We start from the raw sequence: 23,777 nt of genomic DNA on the forward strand, positions 1-23,777 counted from the left end.
AGTGCCATAGAAGGAGGAGGAGGAATGAGTTAGCAGTTTAGTTCCCTGACTAGCCATAACTAAGCAGTTGTTCTCCTTATCGCCCGTCTCCGCATTGCTCAAATAGGCAAGGCTGGGCCGATCGCCCTAAAGAGTTAGCGGCAGATCATGTGCCTTGCATCAGAAACATCAATAGTATATTTTGGTGTATATTGTTTGTTGCAGAGTCAACCAAGTCACTAAAGTCCCCTCCGGTCGTAGGCGGTGGGACAAAGGACTGGCAGTCAGTGAATGGAGTCAGCCAGCAAGCCAGCAAAGCTTACTCAACTGCAGCTGGGGCACTAACTATGGGCCACTCTATCATCGATGACGCCAGAATTGGGGGAAGCTGGCCTGCTCCTCGTCATACGTCACTCGATGCTCATCCCGCGCCGCCTCCCTGATTCTCTCTTTAACGAGAGATCGTCAGCTCTGCGGCCAATAAATATCTTCATCCCGGGACGTAGTGGTCTTAATCTCTCTTGCTTAAGATCTCACAATTAACAATTGTAAGTTGCCCTCACTGATACTTTATGTTTTTGTTCGTGGTGAGACGAGAGCTAACCTTGACGCTATAAGCCAACAACAACAGCAATCAACGCTCGATATAATTTCTACATCTCGCCAGGATGAAGCTCCATTTGGCTTCGTATCTGGTATTTGCGCTTGCAACCTTTGAGGCGGTTGGAGCGTCCAGCTGGTTCAGCAAGGCTGGTATGTCAACTTCTGTACCATTGACTGATTTGACTGCTCCACATCGAGACACTCGCTAACACCCCTTAGTTTACAACAAATGGCATGAGACTGAGTTAGAAAGATGGCTCTCCGATCATGGTATGCTGCTTCCTCCCATATATTCTTCCCATGAAGCATAGTTGACAACGTCTTTAGACATCCCGTACCCATCGCCGGCCGATCGCAAGGATCTCGAGTCCCTAGTGAAGTCCAACTGGGAAGCTAAAGTCCAGAAGCCCCTGGCACATGTTACACAGCACTCTCATGATCACTGGCATGATGCCAAGGAATGGCTCTTTGACACGTAAGTCTATGCGAGATTGTCCTTCCCGTAGTTAGAATGTACTAATAGTCTACACAGGTGGTCCGACTCCCAGTTGAAGGCGTTCCTTGATCGTCATGGTGTTCCTGCCCCCCAGCCTCGCAAGCGTGATACTCTTTTGAAAACTGCTCGCGAAAACTATGAGTCTATTGCCACGAAGCTTGGAGAGGCTGTCGCCTATCCTGGTAACTGGGTATACGAGCAATGGACTGAGTCTGACCTAAAGGAATGGCTTGATGAGCGTGGCTGGCCGGTTCCACAGCCCACCACGCGCGACAGGCTTATTGCATCGGTTCGTCGTAATGCTCGACTGGCCAGTTTGAACGCGAAGAGCATCGCTGCCTCTGCCTCTGCCTCTGCAGAAGCTGCGCAGGCTACTCTGAGCGATGCCCTGTTCAAGGCTTGGTCCGACTCCGATCTGAAGAAGTTCCTCGATGAGCACGGTGTCAAGGTGCCCCAAGGATCTCGCCGCAATGAACTCGTGGCTCTGGCGAGGAAGCACCGCGCCTCTCTGGTTAGCCAGGCTTCGGAGGCCTCTGCCACCATTTCGTCCACCGCTACTCAGATCATCGGAGCCGCTACCTCCAAAGCTGGTAACGAATACGGCAAAGCCACCGATGTTGCCGAGTCCAAGGCCCAAGATACCTTCGATACCGTAATTCAAGGCTGGTCCGACTCGCGCTTGAAGGCTTTCCTCGATGCGCGCGGAGTTCCCGTTCCTCAAAGCAACAAGCGTGACGAGCTCCTTGCTAAGGTGCGGCTCCACAGCCACAAGGCAGCTACTGGCTGGTCTGCTTGGACCTTTGATACTTGGGACACCGAGCATTTGAAGTAAGACTCCTACTTGGATAACTGTAGACAACATTCTCTAACATACATATAGGAAGTACCTGTCCTCCATGAATGCCAAGGCAGCCCACCGCGCCGACATTACTCGCGACGAGCTTGTCAAGCAAGCCCAGGAGAACTACGCCAAGGCATCCAAAGCCGGAGGCGCAAACTTCGCATCGGCCACCTCATACATGGCGCAGGCCACCGATGCAGCCAAGGGTTCCGCCTTCGACACCTGGACCCATTCCGATCTCAAGGCTTACCTTGACTCGTACGGCATCCCGGTCTACCAGGGCTCCGGAATCAACGAACTCCGCGCCGCTGCTCGCCGCAATGCGGAATACTTCCGCTATGGCACTTCGTCTCCTTCGGGAACCATCTTCGCTAAGATGCAAGAGGCCGGCCAGTGGCTTCTGGATCAGCTGAAGATCGGCGCGTCCAGTGGCCGTGCCCAGGGTCAGGAAGCCGCTGAGAAGGCCAAGGCTAAGGGGTCTGAGGCTGCTGAGAAAGCCAAGGCCCAGGGATCCCATGCTGCCTCGAGCATGCGGGTCGAGCTGTAAACCAGCCCACCTGACTTCTGATACTTTTCCTTCGGTGTTGTTCATGTTTGCCGGGGGCGTTGTTCGTGGGATACGACGTTATGACATCACATAATGACTGCAATCTCGGGGAGGTGGTTGACACGGTCTATGATTTTGACTGAAATCTGGCTGTTGCAAAAGTTGGGGACGGGAGAGAAGGCCGGATAGTGGAATTTCAAGTAATAAATTTTAGTTTTAGTTTTATTGAGATATTTCGAACAATGCAATCAGTGTACAACAACTCGATCATATCAGTAATGCTATCTTAAGATCCCGAAACCGTTACACTGAATTGAATTGATCCTCATTCAGCATGACTAAAATACCAAGGCTTTTAATAAAGATATGAATCGCTTATACCCGAATTTGATAATATCATCAATCCCTTGAAACCAGCTCCAAACGTATATCCATCTAGCCCTCCGCCCATCTCAAACCACAATCCACGACACCACCATCCCAACCCATCAACCACGCTCAGCCATCATGAAATAAGAATGGCAAATCAAGCATTCTCAGCCTCCGGATCCCCCTCCGCCACCAGCTTCCCCACAACCAAGTACTTCTCGGAGAAGCGCTCCTCCCACGACTGCAGATTCTCCAACTGCTCGTTATCCAAATCCTTCAGATCATCCAACGGACCCTTCAGATCCTTGGTGAGCATTTCCTCATCGAAGCTCTGGCACGCCAAACCGCGGGATGCGTCGCGACCGGCGAAGTTCTCGTAGGGTCCGCCCTGCACATTTTGTAGATTCTTCGTTAGTATCTTACTTCTATCGGAGAGGTATTGGTGTTGAGGAGAAGGGGAGAGGGGGTATTTACCGGCCCGTAAAAGTTCTTGCCGGGAGTAACGTCGAATACACGGCCACGGACAGCAAGGTAGACGGGGGCGTCGTTCTCGCCGTTGAAGGGGAGGAGAGTGGTCGGGGTGAAGGTGCGGAAGACGACGGGAGGAGGACCCTTGGGGAGGCTGACGGGGGCTTTGGGACGGAGTTGGAGGTAGACGAGGATGACGAAGAGGGAGAGGAGGATGAGGTTTATGGGGGTGGCGATTGTCATCCTTTGTATATTATTAGTGACTATGTTTTGGTTCATTGGAAGTGGTTTTGTTGTTTGTAGGGGAATAGGTGAGGGTAGTAAGCACTGACACTTCGGCGGGCGGCGGGACGGCTTCGTCTGGAGGGATGGAGTTAGTTTGCTTATGATGTTGTTGATTAGGGGATTTTATAGAGATGGGAATTACCTGGGGTGGACATGATGATTTATTTAGTGAGTGAATGGAAAGTTTTATATAGATGTGTGTGGACTTTTGGGAGAGGTGGATGGAGAAAGTGATGGAATAGAGATGATGATGATGCTGGAGTTGGAGAGCCGCGGGATTCGCGATCATGACGAAGTTGGAGAAAGGAGCCAATCAGCGAAGGGGGATTGGGTGCGGAGAAACAGGGCCGATTACGGTACTGATACGGTACGGCACGGGTTATCGGCACGTGAGATTATCCTAGTGAATGCCTGATGGGTCAGGCAATCGTGTTTCTCTCTTGTGTTTGTTTACTCTGTACTTTGTGGTACTTTGTGGATAGTCTTTGCTCGGACGATTAACCCAAAGAATATTAATGCAGAGCAGATCAACTGATCGGACCATCCTTGGAGACCGTTTGAGAGTCTGTGCGACGGAGATTGCTCTCTGGTTCACTTTACTAATTTTGGGATGCTCCTCTAATTGCGATGGAGCGTTGGGCTGCTCTCGACCATGGGGGCAGTTAAAATTAGAATTGAAGGACCATCCTCGACTAACCGACTGAGTCTGAAACAGGATCCTCCCGACTGCATCCAAGTGGTGCTGGTGCTGCTGTCAATTGCTTCTCCGTGCTCCATTCATTCATTCATTCATTCATTAATTTCATCCCTTCTACTCTTTTCTCCGCCTCTCGCACGCAGGCAAACCGGTTTGCTTTCAAAGAGAGGGGGGCCACCTTGATTAGCTGTGTTTCTTCTTTTCTTTCTTGCTCCATTCTTTCCCCTCGCTTTTGCATCTACGTGCATCTTTTTGCCCTTTTTTCTTTCAAGCCAATTGTCTGGTCTTATCTGTAGTATAACACCAGCTTTAGCCCTTTAATCAATTGTCCACTCGCTCTTCTCCACTGGTTCTCCTCCTCCGTCTTCTCTCTCTCTTTCTCCCTCCCCTTCGTCCTGCTGTACTCCAATCCAGCTCTACTCCCTGACGTGCAGGCATGTCAGCTGCATGAAACCCACCTACATTCGCCATATATTGCTTTTTTCTATGTTAATCAGCGACCGTTTTGTGTCACTCCTTGCTTAGCCATTCCACCACGATCTAGAAATACTTTAAAGGTATGCGTTGAGATACGGGTCACATTCCGGACATTTCGACTCGAGTTCTAGCCTCGCGGGGGTTTGATACTTATTCGTTGAACCAGCTTCACCACCCATTTTCATCGATTTCACGAATTTTGTCGCCGAAACAGTCCAACCGGCAACATGTGGGGGAAAATGTCTTTCCATCGTTCGCGGAAGCCCGTGATCGGGAAGCCTACACTGATCGACAAGACCCTAGATGATAGTGTCTACCGGTCTCTGTCCCCCGCTCCGGGCAACCAGAGCAGTGACACACTGGCCCATCCCAAGTCTCGTCCCGCGATTGCCCGGTAAGTCGTTTCATCCTTCTCTCCTGACGGTAATCATAGTAGCGGTGCTCTCTAACGCGTTGTAGCAACCCTACGGACTCGCTCCTTCCTGCGCAACACCCCGACACAGGTCGACGGGTCGCGTCCACCTCCCATGCCCTGGACATTGCAACTGGTGACCAGCCTCACCAGCGTTCCGCTAGCCTATCACATAATTATCTCCTAGACCCAGCTACCTTCACTCACGACCTGTATCGACCCGAAAGTGCAAGCATTTCGCCCCCTGATTCGCCTATCTCCTTCGGTCGCCCACCGGCGAGTCGCGACAGCTCGCGTGTTTCACCCATAGAAGACGACTTCAGACTCGATTCAAGCGCCGGATCCATGGAGAACAAGGAGAACGCTAGATTTGCTAGCCAATTGCCCGTCTTGCGCAAGCGCACCAACTCCCAGGCAGACCGGCTACAAACGCCCAAGTCCTCAAGAAGCCAGACATCCAGATGGGACGACTTCTCTGGCGAGCTGACGCCCAGCGACTTGAGCATGTCTGGCCAGACAACTCCTGGCAGCGTTTCGTTCCGCACCGAAATCTCGGCAAAGCCTGCCTCATCCCATAGCTCAAATATCTTTGGCTGGAGCAAGGATCACCTGAATTCAAAACGGAAACTGTCGGATCCACGCACCCGGGTGTCCAAAACCGAGAACTCGCTCCCACCCGGCGTGCGCGAGCCCTGGAAGGGGCCTAGTGGACGAGCTCCGATAATAGCGCCCATCCAGGAAAGGCCGAGGGCTAAATCACCATCACGTGTGCACATGTCCCGGAGTAACGATCGGCTGAGGGAAGCGCACAGCACGACACCCGATTATGCCGCTTGCGGGTTCGTTCCCACTGTTGTGACCACGATCACGGCTGGTGATTCCAAGCCAAAGGCATCGGAGAAGGTTAGGCACACAACGAGCAGGGATAATCTCCGAACACGAACCCCGGAGGAACCGGCTCCGATCAGCATTGTCAGCAGTGCTGAGCCACCCCGTGTGGACTTCCCCGCACCGGATGACTGGGAATCATCGTTGGCTGACCTCAAGTTGACAACTGATGACGCGGCCGAACAACCTGCAAGCCGCTTCAGCGCCACTACATATGAACCTACGGAAACGGCCAGCTCCGTTGGAAGTGCACGCGGTAGCATCGATGCCGCATCTCAGTCCACTGAACACGTCCCTTCAATCATGTCACGAAAACGACCTGTACCCAGTGCCGTCGCGCCAGCAAAGAAACCCAGCAGAAAGCCCACGCCGGCGCAAGCCTCTGAAGCCGAACCGCCCAAGGATCAGCTACAACTTACACCAGAGGAACAAATTCAGAACCGTATCCAGACGTTAGAAGCTCGCAGAGACACGCTGACGCGCCGGAGAACGAACATCGACACGATCATCTATGAATTAACCCAAGTGATCCAGCCGAGCTCTGTTGCCTACGACATGGCTGCCAGGGATGAGGTGAAGCGGACTGTCGCCAGCCTTGAATCAGAACTTGCAGAGATCAAGCGGGAGGAGCATGAAATCGGTCTGAAGCTGTTCAGGGCCTGGAAAAAGCGCGACGATCTTGGGTTTGGTGGGGGTAGCTTGTGGGTCAAACGAGTGACTAGTTGAAGAGCATCAGCTCTGGCCTTGGAATTTCTTTCTGGGTATCTTTCAGCATTCCCCTCCTTTCCCTTTATTCCTCTATCATTGTCATTTTGTTTATTTCTTTTTTTCACCATCCTTTGGTCAAATTGTCCTGCTGCTGGATATTGGCCGGGGCGTGTCTTTGAGCGTTGCGAATACCCTTGGGCAGCATACAGCGGATTTATGTTTACTTCTTCCTAACGATGCCGGTGGGCTATCTTTCCTTCTTACTGTGCCGTGCGCAATGATACCCTTTCCGCTTGTCGGGGCTTCTAATTCTGAAGCTGATCCTGGTGATTGACGGTATGGATATTTCTGGTGAATAGCAAAAGGTGCATTATTGCATGAAATGAAAAGGTGTCAAAGAAAAGTGGTTGCTCATGGAATTAGTGCTCAATGCATATGCAAATACTCCACACCGAGTTGTGGGTCGTAGCTCGTTGTATCTCGTGAGGACATATAGAACCTCGTGCCCACAGCCCGACTATTTCTTTCCAGACTTCTTGATACCCTGGTTACCAGTGTTCAGGGGGCCCTTGCCCTTGGCCTTCTCCATAAGTTCCTTCTTGGCCTTTTCCTCTGTAGATGCCAAATGTGGTTAGAAAACATTGACCACGACGGGAGAGGCTATAACAGTAGTACATACCAGCTCTCTTCTTGGCCTGGTAGGCGAGATCATCCTCGTCCAGCTCCTTCTTCTCCTTCTTGGCGGACTTGAGAGGCTTGACCTTGCCACCTGTGCAGAAGATGGATCAGTATGAGGTTATGCAAGAATGTGCTGTCAAAATGCGTGGTGGCCTCCTACCTTCTCTGCTTTGACCACCCATTGTGTCGTAGGATAAAAGTGTAAGTGAGCGTGGAGGAAGAGGAAGTCAAGTGGCGCTTGCTGTGAGCCTTGAAGGAGGGGAAGAATCGCGGCGTCGCAAAAAATCGGCTGCTTATCAGCGATTGTCCCGCGGGGAGCCACTAGTCTCCTTTGCGCTTAGCCGCAAAATCTTCGGCGGCCGCCCCTCACCGCCCGGGCATCTCCCCATCTCGACTTTGGCTTCTCTCGCAACCTCATATCGCTGCCAAGTTTCCATCCATCCAGTCTTTCCATCCTTCACCCCTTCCATTCTGGTTCTGTCGGCCTCTTCTCCCGCTTAAACAGGAAAAGGATCAAAGGGAATCTCCCCCAACAAAACAAATACATTCAAACACTGTCTCATGCTTTCTTGAGACGGTAGTCAAGGGCAAGGGCCGTGGCATTCTCAGCCGGTTGGACTTTCTCAATACATTCCTCCCAAATAACGCTTCGTCGGAAACGTTCTTGCTAACCGGGACTTACTTCTTTTGTCTCTGAAGCTGCTCGAAGGAGCCAGCCCACACCTTTTTAGTTCATCTCCAGGGTCCCTGAGTGAGCCTGGTAATATCACCATGGCGTCCCGCAGGTCGAGGTCTCCATCGACCCCTTCAGAGGGTGAGATCATCGAATCAGGTTCAGAGACGAAGGCAACTACGTCGAAACTTCCTCTTAATGGCAGCATCGTTGACCGTCCCACCAGAGCTAGTCCTGCACCCGCGACGCGGAGCAGATCGCCACGCCACCGGAGATCGAGGACCAGGACCAGGTCGACCTCGCGTACGCGGTCCCGCTCTCCCTACCGCGATTACAGAGGCTACAAGCGCCGCCGGGACGATGATTATGATGATTATGACCATGTTGACGACCGGCGATACCGACACGAGCCACCCCGACGCGTCGGCTCCCGATACGATGACAGCCGGTACTACGGACGAGGTCAACCCGACCGACGCGCGCGGCCCTCCTATTATGACTACGACCGTGAGGAGCACTACGGCGATGGCCTTCGATATAGCGATGAATCTGATCGCCGCAGAGAGAAACGCGCGCGCACGCGGAGCCGGTCGCCCTATCGCGAAGTTCGCAAGCCTAAGCAATATTCCGGGGATGAGTGGGAGTCTCCAGGAGATGGGAGTACTGCCTCTCGGAATCGCAGGAGGGGGGCTTCTATTGAACAGTCAGTGAGCGAGCGAGGGAACACTCCAGTCGTCGCTCAAGGTATTAAGCAAGATGCTGAAACTCAGAAACCTCAGGTGCAGCAAGCTTCTGCCACCTTACATGCCCATGTTGATAGGTAGGTTGCCATAAACTGGTAGTTGGTACGGAGCTAATGCCTTCTCAGTGTGAATGGGACGTCCGACACTCACGAGGAACAACCACCCGCCGAGCCCGTCGATGAAGCGGCACAGCTAGAGGCCCGTCGCAAACGACGTGAAGCAATCCGGGCCAAGTACCGAGGCCAGGCCACCCCGATGCGTTTGCAGGCACTACACATCGGTGAAAGCAGTAGAGATTCATCCACCCCGGGTGCAGATACTGCCGCATCAGGCAGTGCTATTTCTGGTGAGTTTCTTGATCGCTTGACTGCTTGACCTCCCAGAGTGTCGAAGCCTATTGGGTTAATAGCTAACAGCATGTTCCTCTACAGAATCAGCGCCACTGTCAGCACCTGAGACGCCTGCTGATAGTCCAGGGGAGTTGTTCTCTGACTTTAAAGTAGGCAAGGATGCTGATCTAATGAACGGTGCACCGGTAAACGGTGTGGACAAAGTATGGACCGTCTGCAGCAGACTACGACCCTACCTTGGACATGAAAGCGGAGAGGGAAAAGCATGATAGTCGTGGTGCTAATGAGGAGTTGTCTGCGGCGTCTTATGACGAAACGCAGACCTCCCGACAGGACATCCTGCTCCCCGATGCTGTTCCACCCCCGCCTCAGCCCAAAGCGAAGGATCCTTATGACATGTTCGCGGAGGATGATGACGATGATATGTTCGCTGAAGACACGCAGGAGACTACGCAGCCAACGCATGCATCGGCTAAGTCGGCAGTCCCGCAGCCCAAGGAGCTCGACATTAGCATGATGGACAATTGGGATGACCCCGAAGGATATTACAATGTCCGGCTGGGTGAGTTGATTAACGGACGATACCATGTGCAGCAGAATCTAGGCAAGGGCATGTTCTCATCGGTCGTACGCGCCACCGACTCCAAGACTGGTGGCTTGGTTGCCATCAAGATCATCCGCCAGAACGACACGATGAGGAAGGCTGGCATGAAGGAAATCGGCATCCTGGAGCAGCTCCACGAGGCCGACCCGGAGGACAAGAAGCATGTCATCAAGTTTGAGCGATACTTTGACCACAAGGGACATCTTTGCATGGTGTTTGAGAACCTGAGCATGAACCTGCGGGAGGTCTTGAAGAAATTCGGACGCGACGTTGGTTTGAACCTGCGAGCTATCCGGGCGTATGCCCAGCAGATATTCCTAGGACTCAGCTTGATGCGGAAGTGCAACATTCTCCATGCGGACCTCAAGCCCGATAACCTGTTGGTCAACGAGCAACGCAACATCTTGAAGGTGTGTGACCTGGGATCAGCATCCCCGGCGACGGAGAACGAGATCACACCGTATCTCGTGAGTCGATTCTATCGGGCGCCCGAGATTATTTTGGGAATTCCGTACGACCACGCCATTGATGTGTGGTCGATCGGATGCACGTTGTTCGAGCTGTACACAGGCAAGATTCTGTTTACGGGGCGCAACAACAACCAGATGCTACGATCCATCATGGAATGCCGTGGCAAATATCCGCCGAAGCTGCTGCGGCGAGGGTCGCTGACGCCGATGCACTTCGATGACATGCTCAACTTTTTGAGCATGGAAGAGGATAAGATCACCGGGCGACCAGTCACGCGGGTGTTGGACTTCAAGAAGCCCACGCGGGACTTGAAGACCCGGCTAATGGGAGGCAAGGAGACACGAGGCATGACAGACAGTGAGGCAAAAGAGCTGGCCCAATTCGTGGATCTACTGGACCGGTGCTTGAACCTCAATCCGGAGAAGCGGTGCACGCCGACAGAGGCGTTGAAACATCCGTTTCTGTCTCGGCCCAAGGCATAATTACTGTGTAGCTGATCATTTTTTCTATATGGAGTATACTTTTTTGAGATGATTGCGGGCCATCCGTTGTACATATTATGTCATAGTAGGACTTTCTTTTCACCCTTCAATTCAACAATATATCCACCGAAGATCATTGCCACCAGTATAACAGTATGACAAGACGACTCGCTACAATAGTTTAGTTCAACAAAGGGCGAGGATGCATCCGATCGTCCACTATCCATATTGAGTAATAATGGATGATGGCTGATGGATCCGGGGCACGCCCAGTGGCAAAAACCCAGCTACGGAGTGAGTCGCTACGCCCCATGGATCCATCCATGATCCGTGATCCCGCCGGGAGGCAAACCCCGACGACTAACGACGCGTGCCACTCCAGAGCCTGATCGCGGTAACGGGTACTTTCTAGAACGTCGAGACTGATGAATCATTCGATGATGTTAATGATGATGAATGAGGCTCAGCTGTGCTACAGGCTTAGTACTTCCCGCGTGCTCCACGTCCAGGCAGCCACCCATAGACCAGCTTCAGCTTCCCAGCTTCTAGTGAGTAACACACCGTTCCATGGTACGGGACCTGTTGATTGATTGATTGACTGATTGTTTGATTGTTGATTGATCGATTGACTACTCTGACGGGGATGAGATTCTCGGTCCACTTATACACTTACACTACACTTTACTCGACATGGTAAATCCGATGAGACTTGCCGCTTTGCCCCTTGTCCGTTTTCCCCCCCGGCCTCTCAGCTATACTATGTATGGATTATCGAACACTGTACTTCTAGAATTATGATGATTAATGATTAACTAAGATTGTGATCTTGTTAGTTTTGTAGATTATGGATGGTAGATCTCTTGCCGAGTGTAGTAATACTAGCGGAATAGAATAGGGGAATAGGGATCAGTATCATCGTAGGGAGTACTCTAAACGGTATTACTTTTGCTTTTTGCTTTTGCTTTCATGACATTAAGGGCGGTAAGGAAGGAAGAGAGATATCGGAGAATTAATGAGGTCATTTATTGGTTTCAGTTTTCGGGGTTTCTCCTAATGGAGGGAGTGTTGGTGATGTGTGATGTGATGTGTGAACACCCATCATTTACCGAGGCTGTCTTGTGTATCTGGGATGGATGGATGGGTCAGAAGTATATCTTTTCCTTACTACTATCATAGTAGTACTTTGTGAGGGATATGAAGAATGTGAATATTAGGAATATATTGTAGTGTGCTTGTTCGGGATACCTAACTTGATAATATATGATTGGGAAGATAGATAATATTTGCTTCTACTGAAGATTATAGCTAGTAGCTGGTATATAGAATGGGACTTATGCTGAACAAAGCTATGATAACTACCTACTACTTACTGTATAGTTACTATAGTAGTGAGCAAGAAAACAAGGCAAATATGCATATCTGCATATCCGCATCACAGTACATAAAACACATGTTCTATGTACCCTTAATGAATGAAAAAAGAAATAAACTATCACACAGCACAGCGATGGGGTCTGGCACGCCTAATAGTAATGCTCTTATGTACCTACTAGTACTTACAGCATGCAAGCAGGATAAAAACTTAAGTTTACTTGCTTGCTTGCTTACCTGCTTACCTGCTTACATAGCCACTTTCATGCCTGTAGTTACATGAACTGACCGCAGCCATCGTCACAGCCTTAGTACCTACGTACATATATCATCTACTCGGTGTATCCACATAGTTACCGGTTAAGCGCTGTGCTGCTCCGTAAAACTAGGTCCAAGTCCTAATGATAATAATAATAATAATAATCGTGGTTCTCAACCGCTGATCTTAATTTCAGGGTTAAGTTCGGAGTACTTACTTATAAAAAGCAACCATCATATTTAGTATTACTCCGTATTTTATGGAGTACGTAGTCTGTCTCTAGTACATGTCTCAATAGACAGCAGGGGTCTGTCTGTCTGTCTGTCTGTCTGTCTGTCTGTCTGTTGAGCGGGTAAGTAAGGCGAAGGCTGAAGTGAAATGAACCTGGCTAGTTAGTTTAGTTACTTTGGGAATTCTCCGTGGACAGGCAGGCAGTAACACACGCTTGGGCTGTTATCATTGTGTGATTACGATTAGAACTATAAGCCAAGTGTACTCCCGTAGATTCTTTATTATCCGGTGGTCTCTACAACACAATGTCTTTGGCTGATATATAGGGGAAATGGGGCTGTGGATCGGAACTGCTTTATATAGACGATGGTGCATGACCCTGCAAGCCTTGCAATGGGGATAATAGTAGTAGTAGTAGTACTACACAGTATAGGAGATTGTATACTAGTAGGCAGCCTACCAGGCGAAAGAATGAAGCAACAACGCCCCGGGCAAACCGGGACTAATTCTACATGGTCCATGGTCTGTGCAGGGCTTGCCTGATCAAGACTAGGGGACATGCATGGGCAAAGCATGGACAATGAGCCAATTTATGATTGGAGACCGCTGCCCGAGAGTCCCCACTGCCAAGCCTTCGGACAGCAAACGTGGCAGCAAAGCAGCCAATCATCAAGCGCCATGGCTGTCCTTCGGGAATTCTCGAAGCGGACGAACTGGGCTGTCATTGGCCCCGGCGTCATTGCCTCACTTTATTGAGTTCGGTTGCACTTCTGCCCGCTAAACTACTAGTGAGCATGGATTGGCATTAACACATCCATCTTGCTTTGCTTTGCTTGCTTGCTTGCTGGTCAGTAAGTATGGTTTGGAGGGGGGTCGGGTTGATTCAGAAGGCGGCTGCTGAACTTTACACTTTAGTTTTGGCAATAGTTCGCTCATGTGTTGGATAAGGTCCTCGCTGCCAGCCAACGGGGTTGGTTGGCGATGCTTCAAAAAGACGGTGAGATCTAAACCAGACTGTTTTCTTTTTGGGTGGAAAGAGTGGTTGGTGGCCGGAGAAAAAAACAGAAGACAGACCTGGCAACTGTTGCACCGTTGTCTGGCAAGGCGATGAGTAGTAAGTAGACAGACAGGCACTAAGAACACAGTAGACTAAGTAATCTGCTATGGAGTCAGTCAGGCTGCCCGTCATTCAAACACGCAGCGGGAAGTTGGATGTGCCCCATCCAGCCATCTCCGTTTGGCTCGACCGTTTCGTATAGACATCCATTTCGTTTCGCCCTGCAATCCAATCCTCCCTTCGCTGCCCCCCTCGTTAGTCATCCTGTTGTACCCGCTTGGTCCATAAGCCTAGAACTCCATGGTCAGATTAACACAATCGTGCCCTTTGCTCCAAACTTTGTCCTAGCATCACTCATCTCGAGTAACCAACTGTAGGAGAGGAGGTATGGGTGCTGGGTGGAGTCATGAGCTGGCAGTACAGTTACAGACTATACAGCCAACCCATCTATCCAGAGACTGCGTTTACCGTCCGAACGTCCGGTGAGATTGCAAGAACCACCGTTGCTCGGGGAGGTGTTTTCACGTTTCACTACACTTGACGATCCAGCGCGTACCGTTGTAGAGCACGACGGAAGTCTAGTTACGGAGTAAATAGATAGCTAACCGTCGACATGGAGATGGAGATTGGGAGATGGAGAGATGGATCGTGCCCTGTCAAGGAAATCATAATAATAACCGCCATGGGAGTTTCACTATTTTTCTCATCTTCCCGCCCTGCATCTCTTGAGAGTTTAGAACTTCAGACACGGACAGTATAGTAAGTGTGGGGCAGGAACAATCCTCTCCTTCCCCATCCCATGTTCTCTCCCCCCCCATCCGGGTCCTTTTCAGCCAGTCATCCATCATGCCAGCCTCATTCCTACCACACAGCCGCCCAGGCAATGGCAACGACGGGGCATCCGGGCGCCGATACAATCGACCAACGGACCCAGTGGGATACCAAGTAATAGTGTGGCCATGAGCTCATTTGTGCGTTCCCCCCCTTTCCACCACCTCTCCCAAAGAAGGCTGGAACCTTACACTTAGTAGTTACTTAGTAGTTAGTACAAGTGTACTGGTAAAAACTTGCCGCCCACCTTCCCATCCTTCCAGCAGTTCCATCCCAGTTCATCTGACTGAACTCATTCTTCGATCCAATCACACCCACGGGGAGGCGGATTTATCTTCCCTGGGCGTTTCCGCATTCAGCCAATGACGAAGATGTGCTCGGGCCAGCCTGGAAGCATTGGCAAAGTGTGAGTGGAGCCATCTGCACCTGAATGACCTGTCACAACTCGCCCTCCCTCCCTCACACCGCCTCCTGGACAAACAATCCTGGCCTTGACTGTGTGTTGAAGGCAGCAAATCATCGCCCTTCAGTTGCGGTCTGTCTAGCGTTGCCTTCTCAGGTTTCCATTCTTTCTGATCGTCGATCTTTGGGAAGATTTTCTCTTTTTTTGCTCTTTTTTGCTTTTTGCCTGGTCGGACCGGACACTAAACCCGTACAGCCACGACGGCGGCGGCATTGGCCGTCTGTCCATCGGGTCTGCGCGGAGGTCTTCCCATTCATGGATTGAACTCTCACTCCCATGGAAGGATGGGGGACTTGGATTATTGTTTCTTATTATTATGGATCGTAGACTGTAGGGATGGGACTTCAGGCCACAACTACTACTATACTTACTCTTGTATACTGTAGGTCCAGGCATCCCAAGCTTAGTTCCTACTGAGCCTTGTGACCCTCTTAACTGACTAAACTGAAAGGAGGTGTGCGGTGCTGCCAGAGTTTCGTTTCCCTCCACGCACTCGTGCCCATTTGGCCCTCCCTTTCAACAACCCCCCTCCATAGCAAAGTAAGTAGTCAACAGATCCACCGACTAGTAAGGGGAGGTGTCTTTTTTTCTCTCGCCTTGCCAGATCGTGGACACTCCCCATCACCCCTAGTCTGTCACCTCAGTGTGTGGAGAGAACCAGAATTCAGCATCGCGTGGTATCTTAGGCAGGTTAGTCAGGACCCAGTGGATATTGATGATGTCGATTCATGGATCCTCCCAGACTCCTCAGCTTACGCGGGTGCGTGTTAGTTGGTTATTCTTGGTTTTCTCGCCGCCTGGATCTTGCTGAGGGACGCGGTCGCGGCCTTGTCGGTCAGTAGTGGGGAGGAGGAAGTTTGGTTTGGTTCCGTCTTGCCCATCCAGACACCACACACTCTCTCACACACGCGCCTTTCCTATTTGTAGCTGGACCCTAAACTAGTCTAAGCATCATACATGTTAGCTTGGGTGGGCGGGTGGAGTCGCCACTCCACCCAGCTGGACAGGCCCCGGCCAATCGTGTGGCGATGTTTGGTCTGGTCTGCAGGCTGAAGATGTAACGGGGGAAGTTACATAGTAGTTTTAGGGGGGAATGGATGGATGGATGGATGGATGGGAGGGAGTCACCTGGTTGTTCTGAATGGTCGGCCAGTTTTCCAGGTGATGATTCGTGGGATGCAGCCTCTGAGGTAAGAGACTACCAATTCAGTTCAGTTCTCTCAAGATGGAGGAGGGAAGAGTGGCTCTGGCCACGAGTGGCCCCAGGCTTAGCGGCAGTTGGGGGGATTATTATTCGTGTTATGGGATGGGTAGTGGTGGTGGTGGTGATGATGATGTTGATGATTAGGTGTTACTATTATGAGATTTATTAGGAAGGAGAATTATTTTATTTTATCGATTTAATTATTAGGTGTTATTATTTTTCTAATTTTCTGTTTTGGTTTTCTGTTAAGGGAATTAATAAATAGAATATTATTATTTTACTCTTCGACTGATTTTAATTTCTGCTGGTGGTGTTGTTTTTTCATTCTGGGTCCCTGGGGATTTTCTGGGTCCCTATTTTTCGCCATTTCCTGCTGGAGGATCTGGCTGGCTCCCTCATTCTGACTGACTGACTCTCTCTCAAGTCTCGTCTCTGTCTCTTCTTATCGGCGCCCCGTCCATCATCGCCATATTAATCTTATTTTTACTTATTTACTTATTTTTACCTGGCCCTTCCGCGCTCCGTCTTATTCCCTATACTTCTTCTTTCCTCTCTGTCTCTTCCCTTTTCCGTCCCTGGACGCCGTCCTTTTCTCTCTGGCGTGTTTGATCGTTTTTCCTCTTTCCGACGAGTCCCCGTCAAGTCATTGATCTTCGTCTTGCATTGTTGCTTTTCTTCTTTCTCCGGCTTCTCTTCTTCTTCGTCCTCATCGTGATATAGTTTGGGGGACTTGTTTTGCATATATATCATTTGCCCCCCCTTATCCTTCACTGCACGTCCCCCTTTTATACCCTCCACCTCCCCCTTCCCTTCCCTTCCCATTTCCCCACGGCCATATTAACTATCCGCTGGCCCCCATCTGACTGCTTGCCCTGGAACTGCATCCATCCCTGGCTGTGCAACTTCCCTGGACTCTTGCCCCCCTCCCCCCAACTAGCCAAAAATAATACCACCACCAACTGCCACTGCCACTTCCGCTACTCCTCATCTTCAACCACCACAACCACCACCACCACTACCACCATCTTACCCACGGCCTTCCGTTGGACATTCCCTAGGATTTGATTGCTTATCCAAGTTGATCAACTGCATTCCTTCAATGGCTCCTTGAACAAGTGAAAGAAAAAAAAAACATATTAAGGAAAGACTGGCGACTCTCCTTTGGTGCTCTCTCTCTCTCTCTCCCGGCTATCCCGTACTTTGCTCACTGGTTTGGATGACTACCTGAAACCCGCCACCGGATTTTGGACCCCCAGGATTTATATCAACAAACCAACCCCTTACAGCCGTTGAGACAAGAAACTACCATTTACCTCCCCCTCCTTTCCTCTTCCCCCCTTCCTTCTTACTACTATACTCTTATTCAGGAAAAAGACTCAAGTGCCGGTGCGTGCTTTGAGTCTTATTTGCCTGCCATCAACCACCAAAGCAAGAAAAAAAAGCCCATCCAAAACCCTACCTACCTTCCCTCATGCTCATGCTACCCCCTTCTCCCCTTTACGGCATGTATCCCCCCATGCCCCCCACTCCGCCTCCATCTCCGCCCATCTCCCGTTGCTATGCTCCGGAAGACCGTCTAGGATTTCTCTTGGCCAACCGCCTGGAACTCACCAGCATCCTGGGCGTCGGTGCCTATGGAGTGGTGTACACGGCCGTCGACATTCATACCAATGTTCTGTATGCTGTCAAGGCCCTCAACAAGACCGGGCTGGATCCCCGGCAGCTCAAGTTCCAGCAGCGGGAAATCAAGCTCCACCATCTGGCCAGCCAACATCCCAATGTGGTTTCCCTGGTTCGCATTATGGATTCCGTCGATTGCACCTACGTGGTGATTGAGTTCTGTCCCGAGGGCGATCTCTTCTCCAGCATTACGGAAAAGGGCAATTTCGTGGGCAATGACCCCTTGGTCAAGCGTGTCTTCCTTCAAATCCTGGATGCCGTCCAGTTCTGCCACTCCCTGGGAATCTACCATCGGGACCTCAAGCCGGAAAACATCTTGGTAACGGACCAGGGCTTGACGGTCAAGCTTGCTGACTTTGGCCTGGCTACTACCGACTACCTTACGTCGGATTTTGGTTGCGGATCCACTTTCTACATGTCACCAGGTGCGTGAATTCCTTTTCCTCCCCCCACCCGAAACATTCCGATGAAACATTCACTGACGAAGATGATACCAAAGAATGCCAGCAACCAAATCCCCGTCCCATGTCGTGCTATGAGTCGGCACCCAATGATGTGTGGAGTCTAGGTGTTATCCTCGTCAACTTGACCTGCGGTCGCAACCCCTGGAAACGTGCCTCGATCGAGGATTCCACGTTCCGAGCTTATCTCAAGGATCCTTACTTCCTGAAATCCATCCTGCCGCTGTCGGATGAGATGATCTGTATCCTGAACCGCATCTTTGAGTGCGACCCCTCCAAGAGAATTACCATCCCGGAGCTTCGCCAGTTGATCCTGGAGTGCCCGCGGTTTACCATGAACCCCATTGCCCCCTGGTCTGCCACTGGACCGGTGCCCGTTGATTTCGTCAACGGACCGGTTCCGGTGTCCGTAACCGTGGACACCTTCAACACCCAAACCTCCTCAGTCTCCTCTGGGTCATCGCAGTACTCCGACTTCTCGGAGTCTGCCGTCTCGGATGCTTCCTCCTTCACGGAAGGCTACCCCGACCTTGACAGTGTCTCGTCGATGTCTTCCGTGGGACTGGAGCCGGGACTGGAATGCAAAGATGACTTTATGGACCCCGTCCCTTGCGGTGGTTTCCCGGAGCCGCATCTTGCCCATGCCCCTTTTACCATTTTAATTCCCGTTTGCTAAAACTGGACTTCACACTGTCCACCCACCCTACAAGGGAAAGCAACATAAACAAAACAAAAACAAAAAAAATAAAAAGGCCCCACTTAACGCAGGTTTACGATTTACGGCAATTCTTTCGATATTACATCCCACTGGATTTGGATCTTTACTACTACTACACCTATTCTTGGATCATCTCCGCCTTGCATTATTCCAGCGACATTGTATTATTTCCGCAGGAGGAAATCCGAGGAGATCGATTATTCTTCTGGACATACGCCTTTTCTATTTCCCACTCTTTACACCGTTGGCTTCCATTCCTTGGAGTTTGGATATTATACCCGGATTGACATCCATTGGAGCTCAGCCGTCGGGCATAAATTGCCCTTTTGAGAAACGGAGTTCTGTCAGCTCGCCCTGCGAGTCCGTTGGAAGGCAGAAACCGTGGCTTTGTTATTATTAATTTGTCACCACATTGGGAGGATCTCTTGCGTTTCTGGTGAATATACTTGTGTTTGGTGTTACTGGGTGGTGTTGCTGGCGTTTTCACTCACCATCGGCCATTGGCATGGAAAGAAGAAAAGAAAAATACCCCCGGAGCAGAGACGAAGCATTTGCATTTTGATTGTCGATTTATCGCTAGGAGTTGGATGGCACACTTGGTCGCTCTTTTGGGATGATACCTTGAGTCATTGGGACTATTCTTCTTCTACTTCGTTTTTCTACTACTCTACTACTATTACTTCATTTTACATAATCTGTCGATAAATAGTTTTGATTTCGGACTGGATCTCCTGCTGGAAACTATCAGGGAGGAAGCCGTCAGATTGATCTTCAGTCTGGCTGGCTGTGGTGAAGAGGCTGGAGTGTGTGTGTGTTTTCGGTGCAACCGCGTGAACCAGGGTGGAACAGCCTTGGATACGATATCTGCAATAGACGAGGACTAGACGATGCTTTTTTCTCTCTCTACCTTCCTGCTGGTACACTGACTTTGGGCCTGATGACACGCTCTTCCAGTAAGACCCACGACGTGAAGCTGTGGTCCACTGGCGAGTCGCCGTCTGTTCCCTGCTATGCTGTAGCAGTCTAGCACGTCCAGTCAATGCTGCTGATGCAACCGTCAGCCGGCGCCTACTGCGAGAAAAAAAAAATTTATGACACTGGAGTCTGGTCTGGACTTCCCTTCTACCCCTGAGGAGAGGGGCCAGCTGTCCGACGGGGAGGCAGCCACCAGGCGGGTGAGCAGGCCTGCCTCGACCAGTCATTATCTTATAACCCTCTACTACTATTGAGTGTGACCTGGCTGGCCTGGTCAGATTGGGGCAGCCTTCGCAGGCAGCCTTAACTTTTGGACCACTTATGATTGACGATGAAGCGAAACAAAACAATTGGCTTTGTACTATATGATACCATGTATGATAGATACCTACTACCTACCTACCAACCAAACCAGAACCAAGAATGCGACTTCTGATATCGCATTACACCACCCACATCCTTCCTATACTTCACTCATAGATCAATACCTAGCTACATAAATGATAGACCAATAAATTAATGGAATAGATTTACATATTCCTCCCCCCGGTAACCCTAATCGTCTCCCCACTCACATACGAAAACAACGGACTGGCCACTCCCAACACCGCCCTCGCCGCCTCCTCCGGACTAGCCGGCCGTCCCAGTGGAATATCAGGATACTCAGGACCCTTCTTCTTCTGCTCAGTAGATGCTCCACCTCCAGTGCGTCTACTATCCAACTGCTTCCCCGGAATCCCCAGCGCGACCTTCGTCCCATCCGCCATGGCAATAAACGCCCCGTCCTCCTTGGCCGCAGTCAACCGGGTATTCACGAATCCAAACGCGATGGTATTCGCCCTCACACCAAACGCAGGACCCCATTCTTTCGCAATGGTTTTGGTTAGTCCGGTTATACCTGCTTTCGCGACGGCGTAGTTGGCTTGACCTCTAGTTACCCCCATTAGTAAACTAGATTGCCTGTAGCGGGAGTAATAGATAATAGAAGAAAGATGGGGGAAGGGGATAGATAACGTACGCATTCCCATGCACCCCACTGGTACTACTAATATTAATCACAACGCGGGGTTCGCCGTCCTTCACGCGGAAGTATTTTGCTGCCGCGCGGATGAGTTTAAATGGGGCTGTCGCGTGGATGGCCAGCATGGTGTTGAATTGGGTATCTGTCATCTATAACATAGTACCCACATTTGTTAGTATATCATTCCAATTATCTGGTATAGATATTAGTTGATTATTGTGGGAGGGGGTAAGTATACCTTATGTATAACCCCATCCCAAGTAAACCCTGCATTATTGACAACGATATGGATTTTCCCACCACCGAAGTCCGCAGCCTTGGTGACGAGTTCTTCGATGTATGCGTCGTTGAGAATGTCGCCGGGGACTGCGAGTGCCCGGGGGGTAGTACTGTTGTGGGTTGCGTTGATGGAGGTTGCGACGGCGGTGGCTTTTTCTGTTTATTCCCATAGTATATCATATATAGTTTAGCATGACTATCTCTTTCTCTCGAAGGAATTGGGTTCCGTATGATTGAAAGGTGTGGGGGGAATACCTCCGTCTATATCAGCTATAATCACCTTTGCTCCCTCGTTGGCGAACAAGCGGGCGGTTTCGGCGCCGATGCCTTGGCCTGCGCCGGTGATGATGGCGACTTGGTTGGCGAGCAGGCCGTGGGGGTAGTTCAGGTGGGAGGTTATTTGCGAAAGACGGTCCATCTTTTTTCTTTCTTCTTTTTTCTTCTTTGCTTCTTCTGGGGTTGTGTTGTGTGTGTGAGTGTGGTTGTTGTGTAGTGGAAAGTAGGTAGTTGGAGGTGTGGTGGGGATGATATAAGAGAGGAGGCTCTACAATGCGGAGATGGATATGCCGAGGCTCGTTGGTCTGCCGAATGCCGCTCGGTTCCTGGACTAGTAGGGAATATTGTTACATACTACATAACGATGTATAAAGTAGGTGAAGATATTAATCAATTTGAATCTACGTGCACAGATTATCCGACATCGCTCGTAAAATCGTATCCACCATCGTATCATAACCCCCCAGCATCTGCTGGAACCATTCCACCTCCAATCCGTCCGTCCCATTGAGCTCCCGGAGCTCGGGACTCAGATGTCGGCTCATCTCAACTGCGTCCTTGAGCAGTCCCAGTACCTCTCGGCACTGCATGGCCCGTCCTCGGATGAGGTACCGGCGGATCCGGCGCGTCTCGTCCGGGCCCATCTCGTAGTCGCCGTAGGGGACGATCATGTTGTGGCCGCCAGCCGGCGCGGATGAGAGCTCATACGATGTCCAATACTCGAAGAGCTGGAGTGTGATATCCAGTATGGATACTGAATACAGTAGGTTTGTGTGGTCCTTGTGGCAATTGGGACATCGGAGAAAGTTCCGACACACGGTCAATGCGATCTTGATGCCCTGTAAAATCTGGTCCAGCCGTAGATGCATGCTGTCTGCCAGCATGGTCCGGATCTGATTTACGTTGTATAGGAGTGCATTGGTGCATTCACAGGGCTGTAATGGGTTGGGGATGTGGACGGCGAGCGGGCAGCCGGTGAAGCCCCGGGAGATGAACTCTTTTGGAAGGAATGGTGGTGACATGGAGGGATTGAACATAGGGGCCAACGTCTCCCCTATTGACGGATACTCCATGGTTGGATCGGTCAGCAGCGTCGTGTCAGTCATATTCGCCCCGTGGCTATCAGGGCTTCTGGACTGACTGGCTGGGCTCGTGCTTTGCGTACTCTATAACCATTAGATATTACCCTTAACGAGCACAGATGAAACGCACCGTTGCGTCGACCCCGTTGTCAGTATCATAGCTGACACGAGGCGGTTGTCCTTTGGCTACCGATTCTACCCATCCGTTGGCAGGTATTGTAGGCTTCTTCTCGTCTTGCAACTGCCCAAGTTTTCGCAGCGTGGCCCGATTCTTGCTCCCTTTTGGCTTCCCAGAACGATTGGCGACGCGATACCGACAGGGCAGCCCATGACGCATACAGCGAATGCAGGTGTCCTTCCCAGATAGGTTACATTTCACCTTCGACTGTCTGCAATTTTCACAAGCAGCCCGGAGCTTCGGTGGATCTCCGTTGCTGACGGGGTTTTCGGTTTCGGCCAGCATTTATATTGTTCAGACACAGAATGTAATGTAGAGTCGTCTTCTAAGATCAAAGGAACAACGCGGTGAAGTCGGGCAAACGGGGGCGAAACCACCGGGAATATCTAGGAGAAAGTGGGAAAATCGAACAACCTTTTCATCAGGACATCGACCAGCGCAATCTTATATATACCAGCCCGCCCTGGCATGCAGGGCTCGTATCGGGATTCATGAACCGACGGCAAGCGCAGATGAAGTCAGCCGTTGTGAAACCCTAAGATTTCATCTGATCCACCTCGCATGGGAGCCGTGTCCAGTCCTCCAACTGGCAGATTCTTCAGCAATAGTCCAACTGACCTCCATCTTACTTGTCAGAAATGGTAAATGCCAGATTGCTTGGCTACTGGCCCAACTGCCTCTGATAGGGGCTGCCTACCTCAGCCAGTGCCGCGAGGGACGGTCCTCCAACGTAAGAAGCCTGGAAGAATAAGCTCAGGTGCAACATCGTCGTCAAGTTCAGTGGGGGCCGCTAGGCCGAATAACTCTAATGTGCTCGAAGGAGCCACGACGATGCAAGACTATTGTGTCTGACGTAGCATCCAATGAGGAACCGCAGCATGCCGTCTAGGGTGATTCTATCGGTATGCAGGCCAGCACAC

At 50.8% G+C, this 23,777-nt stretch overlaps 12 protein-coding genes across 12 annotated transcripts; 5 read left to right on the forward strand and 7 right to left on the reverse strand.

The window, feature by feature from the left end:
- Nucleotides 1–647: 647 nt before the first annotated feature.
- On the forward strand, nucleotides 648–2,466 carry An16g04420 (uncharacterized protein; the record flags this gene model as incomplete). Its single annotated transcript, XM_001397716.3, has 5 exons — nucleotides 648–732; nucleotides 802–852; nucleotides 910–1,057; nucleotides 1,115–1,906; nucleotides 1,959–2,466. 5 exons carry the CDS (start codon nucleotides 648–650, stop codon nucleotides 2,464–2,466), a joined length of 1,584 nt encoding a protein of 527 aa, XP_001397753.1.
- Nucleotides 2,467–2,992: 526 nt separating this feature from the next.
- On the reverse strand, nucleotides 2,993–3,743 carry An16g04430 (uncharacterized protein; the record flags this gene model as incomplete). Its single annotated transcript, XM_001397717.3, has 4 exons — nucleotides 2,993–3,223; nucleotides 3,310–3,547; nucleotides 3,636–3,663; nucleotides 3,731–3,743. The coding sequence occupies 4 exons, from the start codon at nucleotides 3,741–3,743 to the stop codon at nucleotides 2,993–2,995; spliced, it is 510 nt and encodes a 169-aa protein (XP_001397754.1).
- Nucleotides 3,744–4,989: 1,246 nt separating this feature from the next.
- Nucleotides 4,990–6,788, forward strand: An16g04440 (hypothetical protein; the record flags this gene model as incomplete). Its single annotated transcript, XM_001397718.3, has 2 exons — nucleotides 4,990–5,156; nucleotides 5,222–6,788. 2 exons carry the CDS (start codon nucleotides 4,990–4,992, stop codon nucleotides 6,786–6,788), a joined length of 1,734 nt encoding a protein of 577 aa, XP_001397755.3.
- Nucleotides 6,789–7,287: 499 nt separating this feature from the next.
- On the reverse strand, nucleotides 7,288–7,630 carry An16g04450 (uncharacterized protein; the record flags this gene model as incomplete). Its single annotated transcript, XM_001397719.3, has 3 exons — nucleotides 7,288–7,382; nucleotides 7,450–7,539; nucleotides 7,609–7,630. 3 exons carry the CDS (start codon nucleotides 7,628–7,630, stop codon nucleotides 7,288–7,290), a joined length of 207 nt encoding a protein of 68 aa, XP_001397756.1.
- Nucleotides 7,631–8,219: 589 nt separating this feature from the next.
- An16g04460 (uncharacterized protein) lies at nucleotides 8,220–10,771 on the forward strand (the record flags this gene model as incomplete). Its single annotated transcript, XM_059745101.1, has 4 exons — nucleotides 8,220–8,941; nucleotides 8,990–9,210; nucleotides 9,296–9,406; nucleotides 9,438–10,771. 4 exons carry the CDS (start codon nucleotides 8,220–8,222, stop codon nucleotides 10,769–10,771), a joined length of 2,388 nt encoding a protein of 795 aa, XP_059604791.1.
- Nucleotides 10,772–11,873: 1,102 nt separating this feature from the next.
- An16g04470 (uncharacterized protein) lies at nucleotides 11,874–12,440 on the reverse strand (the record flags this gene model as incomplete). The annotated part of the gene is made up of 4 exons (XM_059745102.1): nucleotides 11,874–11,935; nucleotides 12,135–12,190; nucleotides 12,270–12,317; nucleotides 12,388–12,440. 4 exons carry the CDS (start codon nucleotides 12,438–12,440, stop codon nucleotides 11,874–11,876), a joined length of 219 nt encoding a protein of 72 aa, XP_059604792.1.
- A 1,862-nt stretch (nucleotides 12,441–14,302) lies between these two features.
- Nucleotides 14,303–14,638, forward strand: An16g04480 (hypothetical protein; the record flags this gene model as incomplete). Its single annotated transcript, XM_059745103.1, has 2 exons — nucleotides 14,303–14,448; nucleotides 14,527–14,638. The coding sequence occupies 2 exons, from the start codon at nucleotides 14,303–14,305 to the stop codon at nucleotides 14,636–14,638; spliced, it is 258 nt and encodes an 85-aa protein (XP_059604793.1).
- Nucleotides 14,639–16,383: 1,745 nt separating this feature from the next.
- Nucleotides 16,384–16,928, reverse strand: An16g04490 (uncharacterized protein; the record flags this gene model as incomplete). Its single annotated transcript, XM_059745104.1, has 2 exons — nucleotides 16,384–16,429; nucleotides 16,693–16,928. 2 exons carry the CDS (start codon nucleotides 16,926–16,928, stop codon nucleotides 16,384–16,386), a joined length of 282 nt encoding a protein of 93 aa, XP_059604794.1.
- A 775-nt stretch (nucleotides 16,929–17,703) lies between these two features.
- Nucleotides 17,704–19,004, forward strand: An16g04500 (uncharacterized protein; the record flags this gene model as incomplete). Its single annotated transcript, XM_001397724.3, has 2 exons — nucleotides 17,704–18,292; nucleotides 18,367–19,004. The coding sequence occupies 2 exons, from the start codon at nucleotides 17,704–17,706 to the stop codon at nucleotides 19,002–19,004; spliced, it is 1,227 nt and encodes a 408-aa protein (XP_001397761.3).
- Nucleotides 19,005–19,732: 728 nt separating this feature from the next.
- Nucleotides 19,733–20,248, reverse strand: An16g04510 (uncharacterized protein; the record flags this gene model as incomplete). Its single annotated transcript, XM_059745105.1, has 1 exon — nucleotides 19,733–20,248. The coding sequence occupies one exon, from the start codon at nucleotides 20,246–20,248 to the stop codon at nucleotides 19,733–19,735; it is 516 nt and encodes a 171-aa protein (XP_059604795.1).
- Nucleotides 20,249–20,495: 247 nt separating this feature from the next.
- An16g04520 (uncharacterized protein) lies at nucleotides 20,496–21,739 on the reverse strand (the record flags this gene model as incomplete). The annotated part of the gene is made up of 5 exons (XM_001397726.3): nucleotides 20,496–20,513; nucleotides 20,597–20,951; nucleotides 21,040–21,191; nucleotides 21,281–21,477; nucleotides 21,577–21,739. The coding sequence occupies 5 exons, from the start codon at nucleotides 21,737–21,739 to the stop codon at nucleotides 20,496–20,498; spliced, it is 885 nt and encodes a 294-aa protein (XP_001397763.3).
- Nucleotides 21,740–21,998: 259 nt separating this feature from the next.
- An16g04530 (uncharacterized protein) lies at nucleotides 21,999–23,142 on the reverse strand (the record flags this gene model as incomplete). The annotated part of the gene is made up of 3 exons (XM_059745106.1): nucleotides 21,999–22,325; nucleotides 22,416–22,763; nucleotides 22,810–23,142. The coding sequence occupies 3 exons, from the start codon at nucleotides 23,140–23,142 to the stop codon at nucleotides 21,999–22,001; spliced, it is 1,008 nt and encodes a 335-aa protein (XP_059604796.1).
- Between the last annotated feature and the right edge of the window lie 635 nt (nucleotides 23,143–23,777).

Source organism: Aspergillus niger (genome assembly GCF_000002855.4).
Source record: "Aspergillus niger supercontig An16".
In the NCBI taxonomy this organism is placed as follows: domain Eukaryota; kingdom Fungi; phylum Ascomycota; class Eurotiomycetes; order Eurotiales; family Aspergillaceae; genus Aspergillus; species Aspergillus niger.